This window comes from Barbus barbus (genome assembly GCF_936440315.1).
Source record: "Barbus barbus genome assembly, chromosome: 14".
NCBI classification, from domain to species: domain Eukaryota; kingdom Metazoa; phylum Chordata; class Actinopteri; order Cypriniformes; family Cyprinidae; genus Barbus; species Barbus barbus.
Genome location: NC_136742.1, coordinates 29398312 through 29410396, shown reverse-complemented (window position 1 = coordinate 29410396; position 12085 = coordinate 29398312). Strand labels below are relative to the sequence as shown.

The 12085-nt window shown below is 36.7% G+C and overlaps 1 protein-coding gene across 1 annotated transcript in view; it reads left to right on the top strand.

Annotated features, from left to right (window-relative positions):
• Window positions 1-12085, top strand: part of LOC306880612 (collagen alpha-1(XII) chain-like) — a 76061-nt gene that overhangs the window by 42619 nt on the left and 21357 nt on the right. Inside the window, exons 45-60 of the mRNA XM_079434244.1 lie at window positions 775-917; window positions 2371-2500; window positions 2622-2764; window positions 2984-3113; window positions 3858-3977; window positions 4110-4256; window positions 4359-4475; window positions 5557-5709; window positions 5799-5873; window positions 6668-6807; window positions 6941-7064; window positions 8858-9001; window positions 9223-9387; window positions 9486-9524; window positions 9937-10075; window positions 11395-11537. Coding sequence (XP_079290370.1) covers window positions 775-917; window positions 2371-2500; window positions 2622-2764; window positions 2984-3113; window positions 3858-3977; window positions 4110-4256; window positions 4359-4475; window positions 5557-5709; window positions 5799-5873; window positions 6668-6807; window positions 6941-7064; window positions 8858-9001; window positions 9223-9387; window positions 9486-9524; window positions 9937-10075; window positions 11395-11537 — 2052 coding nt within the window. The remainder of the gene's footprint in view (window positions 1-774; window positions 918-2370; window positions 2501-2621; window positions 2765-2983; window positions 3114-3857; window positions 3978-4109; window positions 4257-4358; window positions 4476-5556; window positions 5710-5798; window positions 5874-6667; window positions 6808-6940; window positions 7065-8857; window positions 9002-9222; window positions 9388-9485; window positions 9525-9936; window positions 10076-11394; window positions 11538-12085) is intronic.

Below are 12085 nucleotides of genomic sequence, written 5' to 3'. Positions count from 1 at the left end.
CTTGTAGTGTGGGATGCGCCACCATATTTAAATCTTGTAGTGTGTGCATGTTTAAGATTTGAGGGGAAAAAATCTGCGAAGATTCTCCTTATGTGTGTGCTGCAGCCAGATTTCATTATCGTTTAGGATTTTAAAACCCCTGTAGTGTGAGCCAGGCTTAAAAGGGAGGGACCCAAGTCTTATTTTTAGACTTGGACCAAACATTTCACCAAAACTCCTCAGCAACTACACAGCAGCAGTGAAAAGATTTTGACCACCCTAAGCAGCCACTCGAAACAGTCTAGCAAATGGGTTTTATATGCTTTTCAACTCTCAACAATTTATGCATGTTTGTATAAATGCTAAAAATGGGTTTTATGTTAGCACACTACTAAATTGTATACACAGAGCAACAACTACAGGATTAGGATGCTTGAGTTTTTTATTTATGCTAGTGAGTTTCACTGAAAGAAACAGGATCCTTTGAACTCATGTTGGAGAGTTTTTAAGAGATTTCTGAAGGAATAGTCACATCTGCTTCGGTTTAAAAAGCGTATACTAAGCAGTTTTAGCATCAACCCTAAATGCCCCCCCCCACCACCTGCCTTTCCTTTTTGGCACTTTCACCATAAAACCCGTCTGCACCGCTGTCGAATGCTTCGCTCAGCATTCATTCCTGAACTTTACTGAGCTTTCTCCTGTTAAAACGCTTCTGTGTGCTGTTCTGTAAATTCCTTGTTCTCACTCTGCTGTTTTGTGGCTTCTTATTCAACACACTTTCACCCTCTTTCACAGTTCCAAGAGTCCCACCCCGGAATATCCAGGTCTACAACCCAACTCCCAACAGTCTGAATGTGCGCTGGGAACCCGCCTCGGGCCAGGTGCAGCAGTACAGGGTTACCTACACCCCACTGAGTGGGATCCGACCGCTTGAGTCTGTGAGTGATGCACAGTTGTGCTTATTTACTTTTAAGCATTTTAGGGACACTTTTATGCATAAGTAATATGTTTAATATACATTAAATGCATGTGTGTTTCCTGAAAATCAGTGATTTAGCATCATTCTCTGCCAATTGAGGTACAGGAACACTATATGAAATATTGGTTGAAGGGTTTTCAGCAATTTTGGACACAGCTTATCCAATCAGAATGCAATCAATTGATAGTTAATCTGCCGTCAAGCATCAACTTTAAAAAAAATTGTTAGCCACACTAAACAAAGTACAAAAAAACAAAAAACAGTAGCTCACGACATTAAAACTTTAAAAGGGGGCACGTCATTTCAGATAGTTTTTAGACTATATAATAAAAACCAACAAGGACCTCAATTAACTCAAACACGTAAATTTACACAAAATGCAGCTAATAAACCCAAAACAAAGACAATGAATTGAAAACAAAATGATAAACTGACATATTTAACTAAATATTTATTAAACTACAGCAAGTAAAATGGCTTTTGTGAACCCTACTGGGGGATGACTCATATGAATCTGCGAATCTGTTTATTTGAACAAGTTCATTGCTACAACAAACCATCTGAATCGATTTAGTCAAATTAATTAGACTTTCCAATACTACTTCAGAGAAAGAGAGAGGGGGGGTATTTTAGGATAACGTGTCTGTTTATTGCCTCAGCTTGCTTGGCAATGTAGTATTCTCATTTAAGATCCAATGCTACATAATGGACAACGTAGTTAGCTATTGAACAACTGAAAACTAGTTTTTGTTTTTGCTTCTCTCAAGGTATTTTAAGTTAGTTGTGTCGTTAATTAAAGTCACTACTCAGGATATTTAGCACCTACGTGTTTGCTTTTGGGCATCTATTGCTGTGTTTGCCATAGAGAGAACTGTATAGAGTCTCTCAGGCTCACAAGTCTCCCTGCATAACCAAACAAAACAAGTTGGGACACAAAAGAGAAATTTTCATATCCTGCATGCTGACCCATATTTGTCAAACCCATCAGTTTGTGCCAGAACAGATTCTGTCATAAGCGTTGGTGTATGGAAAGTATGCAGCTGCCATCAGTGATGTGAAGCCTACAAATGAGCAGATGGGGTGATAATCCTGCAGCGTGTTGACAGGTAGCTGATGGGGTTTCCCCGTCACCCCCCAATCCAGTCTCTCTTCGGCTTCCGCCGCTCCCTGGCGGCAATTACACTGATCCGACAGTATTTATGTAGCATTTAACTCCATGAGCACATCTGTTTGCATTACATATCTATTTGGAAATGTTATCTAGCTCCGCTAATCTAAACAGGGGTTTAACATTGACGTCATTATGTATATTCGCTTTGCCAGATTGGTAATGTCTGTGCTGGGTTGTCATACAGTGGATGTTTGTGAATATACTTATCTTTGTGATATCTAAATGATGGTCTTCTCCACAGGTTCTTGTTCCTGGCAACATCAACAGTGCTTTCTTGGATCAGCTCGTCCCGGATACACCGTACTCTGTAAATGTGATGGCGGTATATGCTGATGGAGAAGGCCCAGGAATTGACGGAAAAGGAAAAACATGTGAGCTACATCTTTAAAACTGATGCTTTATGGCATGAAATGGAAATTCACTCTGTTTATTAAATGCATGTTATAGATCTCATTGTGAATTAATCCATGCATATTTATTTATTTTTTGCAGTACCACGAGCTGGACCCAGGAACATGAGGGTCTTCGAAACCACCACAAGCACGATTAGCATCGGCTGGGATCACGCTGAGGGTCCCGTACAACAATATAAGATCGCGTATGCTCCGTTGACTGGAGATCCCATCACAGAATTTGTGAGTAAACGTATATATTTAGTTATTCACTCCTTCAATACTTTTCATTTAAGGATACTTTCTATCTGCACTACATTTAGGTCTACAACATGAAGTGAACATAAACAAAAAAATGCACTGTACATGATTCATCAGTGCACATTATTCTGAAGAAACCAAAGTCTGAATTGATAATTGGGTGTGGTTATTCAGCCAAAAATTTGATGGTTTTCTCTGCAGACTGTTGTTCCCGGCAACAGAAATAACGCTATCCTTCAAAATCTGCTTCCTGACACCCCCTACAACATCACAGTTACGGCAGTTTATCCTGAGGGACCTGGCGGATCCCTAAACGGAAATGGAAAAACACGTAAGCCACACAAACTGCTCTCGCAAAACATGTACTGCTTTGATTTCTCACCTTTGGATGCATTTTCTGTGATTGCTATACAAATCGCATCCCAAATCACGGACTTATGCACTATTCCATGAGGTTTTGTAGTGTTAATAATGTGAGCTATGAAAAAATAAATAAATTGTGCACCGCCAGTGGCTATCAGACTCCGATTATGAATGACAAGATAAACTTATATAATTCATACACTACATGGTTGAGTACATAGTGTATTAGTGCATATAGTATATAGTGCATCATTTGGAATGCAGCTAGTATGTTTTGGAGTAACTACCTAAAAGTTGCAACATTACTTGTTTAATGCATTTTTAAATAGCTTTCAGCTGTTTTAATAAGAATTGTGCTACTTTAAATGATAATTATCTTAATTATAAGTGTTATATAAGTCAGTTTAGTATTATTTATTTGCTATTATTGTTGTTATTTATATTTTGAATTAGTTTTCATTTTAGTTCATGATAATAAGTAGTAAGTACAAGTAACTTCCCCAAAACTGCAACTCTCAACCCTAAGACATTCTTAAGTGTTAAAGGAGTATATGAGTAATTAATTGCTGGTAGGGCATGGTGGAGAGTTTGGAAAACTGTGTTTGCGTTGGCATAAGCTCAGCACAACTAAAACATTACTGTATATCTGTGTAATTCTTATTATAAGGTTTTTTTTACCACAAGTCTTACTTACTTTGGATCTTATGTTCAGTCGGCCTGTTGGCACCTCAGAACCTGCGTGTCTCAGACGAGTGGTACACACGCTTCCGTGTGTCCTGGGATCCAGCTCCAGCTCCGGTCTTGGGCTACAAACTAGTTTATCAACCAACAGGTACCAAATACCGCAGTAGTGTGAGATCACTGCATGCTGTTTAAAATCAGTTTTAAAACCCTGTTTTCTTTCTGTCGAGGATTCATGAATGCATGTCATTTGCTAAATGTTTTTTTGCCATTCTTCCTTCAGATAAAGATGAGTCTTTGGAGGTGTTTGTTGGTGACGTCACCAGCTATACCCTACATAATCTGCTTCCCGGCACAACGTATGATGTTCAGGTGTACGCCCAATACGATGGCGGTGTCAGCAAACCTCTCACGGGACAAGGAACAACTTGTATGCTTTCAGATGTTTATATATATATTTGTGCATTGTTGGTTTAATGCTACTCAGCAAGATTTATAATTTGAGTGCAACATTTCTGTCTTGACCTTTCAGTGTACCTCAATGTGACCAACCTGGAGACATACGATGTTGGCTACGACAGGTTCTGCATCAGATGGGCACCTCACCGTGCCGCCACTTCATACAGAATCAAGCTGAACCCTCTGGACCGTGAGTCAAACTCAGGATGCTTTCATTTACTATCTCTCATTATGTATGCACTTCCAGTCAAATGTTTGGGGTCAGTCACATGGTTTTAACTAATTTATTTATATATTAGAAAGGAAAAGATGCATTAAACTGATTAAAAGTGACAGTGAAGACTTTATAATGTATCACAGTTTCCACAAAAATATTGAGCAGCACAAATGCATTCAAGCAATTCATCACAAAAATAAATTGTATTTTAAAATACATTCAAATAGAAAATCATTATTAGCAGTTGTAATAATATTTCACAATATTATTGTTTTTACTGTATTTGTTGGTCAAATAAATGCTGAGCAGAAGAGACTTAAGAAATTATATAAAAAAAAATCTCAAAGACCCCAAATTTTTAATGGTAGTATATAACACTGTTATTTTAGTATCATTGAGATTCTATTATAGATTTTTATTAATATTTTGAATTTGTATATTTTCTGTTTTAATTTTAAATTAAATTAAATTTTTGGTTAAAGCACACAATTTTTATTTTAGTTTATTTTTTATATATGTCTATAAAGTTTAATTTCAATTTTTGTTTAGTTTTACTTTAGTTCACATCAAGTTAAAATGAAGTTAAATTAAAATGAGATGTTTTTATTTGAAACATCAGCTGAAATAAAACATTTTATATTTTATTTCTTCTGTCATTTACTTTAAATAACACATTTTTTTTATATAGTTATGTTTCAGTTAACTGTAATAACCCTGGTATATAACTAGTTGTTTTTGGTTTCTGTTTTGGAAACTACAGCAACCCTGCTTTTAACATTTTTAATTTGTCTAGATTATTTACTTGGACAAAGTATTTAAAGCCTCCTCTGTGTTCACTTACTAATAAAGGGTTGCTTGCTCTTATGGATTACAGCTCTAAAGGAGCTCATGGGAGATTAACCAAATTCAAAAATACTCAAAGTATTACTAATGCTGCCAAGAAAATACAAAGTTTTTGGGCTGTAATTGATTGGTTTCTCTTTGAAACACCTTAGAATACTAAATACTGTTGTATGTTTTGATATGGTGGTACTATTGTTTGATCTGTTTGCAGCGGCGGCTAAAGGTCAGCAGGAGATGACCATCACTGCGGGCCAGAGTCAGTACTGTTTCGAAGGTTTGAGTCCAGACTCCCTCTACAATGCCACTGTGTTTGTCCAGACACCCAATCTAGAGGGGCCCGGAGTCAGTACCAGAGAACGCACCCGTGAGTTCAGGCTTTATCCCGGAATTAGCAGATATTCATCCGCCTGCTGAATTTGAACAATGATGCGTTCTGACTTTTGGTTCCTCTAGGTGTTAAACCCACACCTGTGCCAACAAAACCACCCACTCCCCCTCCGCCACCCACTATTCCACCCGGCTGGGCGGGTAAGGGCCTTCAGCCGCTGCTTAAGAAACACATATTTCATTTATCATGTTGATTTTCAGTTTTTGTGGCAGAAGGTTTCCACTGGCAAGCAGCACTCACGTTTTCTTCAGAAAATGTAAAACTCGTGTTTGTAATTAGATTGCAAAGAGCGGTTTGGAAACAGTAGAATAAAATGTCCAGAGCTTTTATGGATACATGCATTGCAAACATGCTGTAGATCTGCTTCTTTAGAATGAGTTTGGATCAAATTAATATCAGTTTTAAAGCCTTGGAGAAAATCCTTCTGCTAATAAAATACGGATTCTTTCTTTTTATCTTCAATAAAAAAAAGATTCCTAAATTCATGCTGGACCACTTTCAAAACCTGTTTATTCATCACACGAGAAGCCTACAAGTGGACAAATGCTTCAATATGCAATGGTTTCCACTCCAGAGGAGTCAGCTGGATTTAAGTACGGAAAGACGTGGACTAATCCACCTAGGATTATAAACTTAGGAGAGACAATTTTCGAAAAGCTGAGAACATTGCTTGATGACGTGGAGAGGACCATGTAGCTGCCAATTGTGTGATTGAAAAATACAAGTATCATTTAAAATATATATATATATAATATAAGTGTGACCAGTTATGACAGTAATTACAACATGGAAGTTCATTAGATTTGTTTTTTTCAGCGATTGTGTTTGTTAGTGAGATTTCATTACCCTTTTTCCGCTCTTGTGTAAAAGTTTAATTAGAAACAAGAGCTGTTCTTGCGTGCTGCAGTTCATTGAGTTGTTTTTGTGTTCTCAGTATGCAAAGGAGCAAAGGCAGATGTGGTTTTCCTCATCGATGGCTCCTGGAGTATCGGAGATGATAGTTTTAGCAAAGTGGTCCAGTTTGTCTTCAGCGTCGTTGGTGCCTTTGACGTCATCGGCCCATCGGGAATGCAGGTATTGCGACTTGTTTGTGACTTTGAGAAATGCAAAATCTAGTTTGACAAATCCAATCATCTCTGGGTCAGATATATTCCATTGCTGAATCATTGTTACTGTTTAATCATATTGCTATATGTTTGTGTCAAAGGTTTCATTCGTGCAGTACAGTGACGATGCAAAGACAGAGTTCAAACTCAACGCATATAACGATAAAGGCACCGCACTTTCTGCTCTGAAGCTCATCCGCTACAGAGGAGGAAACACCAAGACAGGTATCACTCAACCACACCTGACACAGCCCATTTCATGTAAATACACTTTCCTCAAAAATTTAATCTTACACGAAATGTCTGGGTCGTATTTTATTACAACTTTAGTACAACTTTTTCTCTTAGTAAACATTGTGACGTTTTTCTGTGGGCGGAGCTTAGGTGGAGGCAGAAACTCTGAAGTTTTTTTTTTGTTAACAATTAGTCTACAAAAATCTGATTTTACCTGCATATGTAAGATCACTCACTGTGCAGGACCGTGACTGTTATTTAAATAAGTTAACTTTAACGGACCTGTACTCACTTAAAGGATGGATGATCTGATAGGATCACTTCCGGTTGAGTGACTTACATCTATAGAGAAACCTAACGTGTCGTAAACAGAAACTCACCTGTGTCTATCTAGTCATGAAGATGTGTATATATATATATATATATATATATATATATATATATATATTTAAATTTCAGCAGGCAACTATTTTTACGGCTACATGAGAGTGAACTGGGCCAAAATACAAAAAGGAAGTTAAACATCCAATGTGATGGATATATTAGGCTATTTGAAGATTATTTTAAAGTACATACATCCTGTAAATGATGTAAGTTAAGTTTACGATGACATTTCAGTACCTTTACAATACTTTACATACAGTACATTTAAAGTAAGATGTGAATATTTTCTAGAAATAAAAATTCCAGAAACTAATTTTGAACTTTCTGTGTTTGATTATTCTTTCTTACCAAGTTCTTAGAAATTCAAGCCACTATCAATCACAACAATGTATATTACAGATGATTAAGCATATAAATCGTCAGTTTGTTGTTTTACACACATGCACACAGACATTATTTCATACACGACATAGTCATGAGATGCATAAGAAATCTTTCGACACGCAACACAAACCATAATCCATAACAACAAAAGACAATACTTTATTGAACCTTTTCTGATAAGAAATGTGCGCTGCAAACGCAAGCATTTTTGACGATCGTTTCTGTCCAGTCCGCTCGGTTTATCGCAATTAATCGCAGCTGTCGACGGTTTTTTTGTCAGGCAGTGGCAGCAGGTGTGTGACAAAATTTCAAATTGGAGCCTGTATTATGTCAATTCTGGCACCCAACATTACAACAAGATGATATTTTATGCTCCTTATATAGCTGAATCTGCGCTGGTTTGAATGGGCTGCCTCCAGTTTTCCCTTTGTTTTGCCTCCAGCTAGCGCTGTGACATAATTGTGGCATCGGCACAAAAAGGGTCTATATTTTATCATTCTTTTTTATTTACTTGAAATTTTTAAATTCTAATCAGCATCAGTTAAGTTTAGTACAGCAAACGTGCCTATGTTGTAAGCTCATAGTTTTGTAGCGCTTATTGTATTGCGTATTGTCATTACAAAATAATCTTAATTAATACATTTTTTTAAATACATTTTTATACATCGTAAAATAACCATTATACTGTATGTTTTTATAATTTGTATTATTATTTATAAATTTTTTTCTTAAATTATTTATAATTAATAATAATTTTAATTATTATTTTTATAATTGTATACATGTAAATAATTTATAGATATTTTTTCCTTAAGTTTTATTTATTTTAACTTTGAGGTGAAATCTGACTTGAACATTTCTTGACAGATAAATTTTTTAATTTGTATTGATGTTGAGTAGATTTTGGCCAAGTTTACTGTGAAGAATTAGCAGTGACTGGAATATAGACAGATATATATTTGTTAAACTTATGAGGCAAGAGTATTGTTAATGTTTCCTCTCTTTTAACATCCCAGGCGTGGCTCTGAAGCACGTGTACGAGAAGGTCTTCACTCTAGACAGTGGAATGAGGAGAAACGTCCCGAAGGTTGTGGTGGCTGTAACAGATGGACGTTCTCAAGATGAAGTGAACAAGAATGCTGCCAAGCTACAGCAAGCTGGTATGACTCACTGCTGAACTTTAAAGGTTATGACATGAGCTCATAACCCTATGACCACATCAACACCTATTCAAAAGCTGATGAGTGATGTATGCAGAGCTTTGACAATCTTTAAAGGCACACAACCTAATTATGTCTATTTTCATATAAGAGTACTTCACTTATACTTTCAATATGGTCACGTTAAGATGAATGTGCTAATGTAGGATGTGCTGTTTCAGGTTACAGTGTGTTTGTGGTTGGCGTGGCTGACGTGGACTTCGTCGAATTGCAGAACATTGCCAGCAAACCGAGCGAGCGCCACGTCTTTGTGGTGGACGACTTCGATGCCTTCGCCACCATTCAGGACAACCTGGTCACGTTCATCTGTGAAACTGCAACATCCAGTGAGTTTGTGGTATTTGGCATATGACACCTGTAAGAGAACTTTTACAGCTGATCTGTTCGAACCTTAAATTAATGTGTTTACGTTTTGCTTCCACAGGCTGCCCATTGATCTATGTAAATGGATTCACATCACCAGGTGGGCATGTGTTTTATGCATTGCACAAAGTTTTAATGTTTAATGTTTCACCGAGGCTGCATTTATTTGATCGAAAATACAGTAAAAACAGTAATATTATGAAATATTATTGCACTTTAAAGGAACTGTTTTGTATTTGAATATATTTTAGGATGTAATTTATTCCTGTGAGGCAAAACATTTCTGAAGTTCAGGTCAAAACCCCCCCACCCCCGGATTGTTAGATGAATTGAAAGTTCAAAAGTACAGCATTTATTTGAAATGGAAATCTGCTGTAACAATATAAATGTCTTTACTGTCACTTTTGATCAATTGAATGCATCCTTGCTGAATGCAAAATCTTTTGAATGGTAGTGTAATGCATGTGTTTATGTTTGTTGACCACACTAACATGACTGATACGCTTTCCCAGGATTCAGAATGCTGGAAGCTTTCAATCTGACTGAGAAGATGTACGCTAGTACCAAGGGTGTCTCTATGGAACCCGGTTCCTTCAACAGCTACACCGCCTACAGGCTCCACAAGAACGCTTTCCTCAACCAGCCCTCATCGTGAGTTCAAACCTCTCTTGATTAGACTCTGAATGCTGATTTTGTGTACAATTTAGTACTCATCAATTCATCAAGCAAGACTTTGAAGGAAGAGTGCCCTTTCTTTGAGACTATTACAAAACGAGAGGATTAGCTTTTTCCGTACAGTGAAAGTAATCAGTAACAAGGCACTGTTATACGTGATCCGTTGTGAGATATGCAAGAACCAAAAGATTTAGGTTCATTGACATTAAACCTAATGTTACACGTCTTGACATGATATATTTGAATGTTAAAGGATGAGACCAGCTGAACAGCTTTATAAGACATGAGTCATATGGACCACTTTTCAAGTATTTTTACAGTAATTTCTTTCAGCTTGCTACTGTTCAAAATGTTGGGTTCTTTAACATGTAAAATAAATATTATAATACATTTATTCAGCAAAGATGCATTAAATTGGTCAAAAGAGACTGTAAAGACTTTGAGCTTTCTATTTATCAAATAATTCTGAAAATAAGTGTATCCCTGTTTCCACAAAATATGAAGCAGCACAACTGTCTTCAACATTGATAATAATCAGAAATGTTTCTTGAGCAGCAAATCAGCGTATTAGAATGATTTCTGAAGGATCATGTGACACTGAAGACTGGAGTAATGATGCTGAAAATTGAGCTTTGATCACAGGAATAAATTACATTTTAAAATATATTCTAATAGAAAACAGTTATTTTAAATGTATTATTAATGTAATATTTCACAGCATTACTGATTTTACTGTATTTTTGATCAAATAAATGCAGTCTTACCAATCACAACTTTTGAACAGTAGATTATTACAAAGCTATTTGGGGGGGGGGGGGGGGGGGGGGGGGGGCTTTTGGAGATATCACCCCATTTCGTCAAATAACTGCAGTTACGTTACATGGTATGTAATACTGTGGTTTGGTATTGCAGAAAAATGTTTTGTTAGATTACAATAATGATGGTCATTTTTAATCAGTTCGTTAAGATGACAGTCTGGCGGCATGCTTGTGTACAGACATCACTGTGAAAGTAGTGTGGAAGAGAATCATTGGAGGACTGTAGGGTTAAACTGAGAGCTTTGTTGGCTTTTGTTGCATGCTGCTGCTTGCCCAGGTAGAGCCCACTATCCAAAAGCATTCAAAGCCACGGTTCTCCCACACACTTCCTTAATTATTTTACCATATGAAAGTACTGATAAAATACTGGATCAAATAAATCCATTCACTTTGACCTGCTAGCGCTGATGTCTGCAGAAAATGTGCAAAGAAGATGTCTCCTCTTTGCTCTGGCTAATTTTGTCAACTTTTTTACAGATATATTCATCCTGATGGCCTGCCTTCCACATACACAATCATTCTGATGTTCAGGCTGTTGCCAGACTCACCGATCGAGGCCTTCGATATTTGGCAGGTGTCGGATAAGAATTACAAACCCGAGACCGGTGTCACCATCGACCGTAAGTGGGATATATATAAATATAATAAAGTCTTCTGTTTTCTCAGTAATTCAGTTTTCTCAGTAATCACACTTCTCATCGGATTCTCATAAAGACAAATTATTCAGGAGTTTATTCAGGATTAGGATTTTGATGTGCTGGCTCGGTCGGACGAATAATTTAGATTTGTTTTTGCTTTGTCAACATTTTAACTGGCCTCATCACAAAAAAAATGTTGTTTTTTTAGCAACATTTTTATATGTCAGAAAAGCAAATAAGAAATCACCTATTAGGTTTTTCATCATCAAAAATAATTGCTACAACAACTCTTTTGCTGGAATAAAAAAGATCAGTGATTTGTTTATAAACTTTAATCAGTTCCAGTGGATGCTTCCAAGGCCATCATAAATCTTCTGCCTTTAAAAAACTTTGTGTCAGCCAGCTAGATAACTATATCTTGTTTGCGAGTTTAAATCAAAGACTTCATAACAACAGTGATTGCCTCACAGAAAACCACATGTTGAAGTTTGCAAAGCTTACTCCCTATCCTTATTGTTGAGTCCTGCACA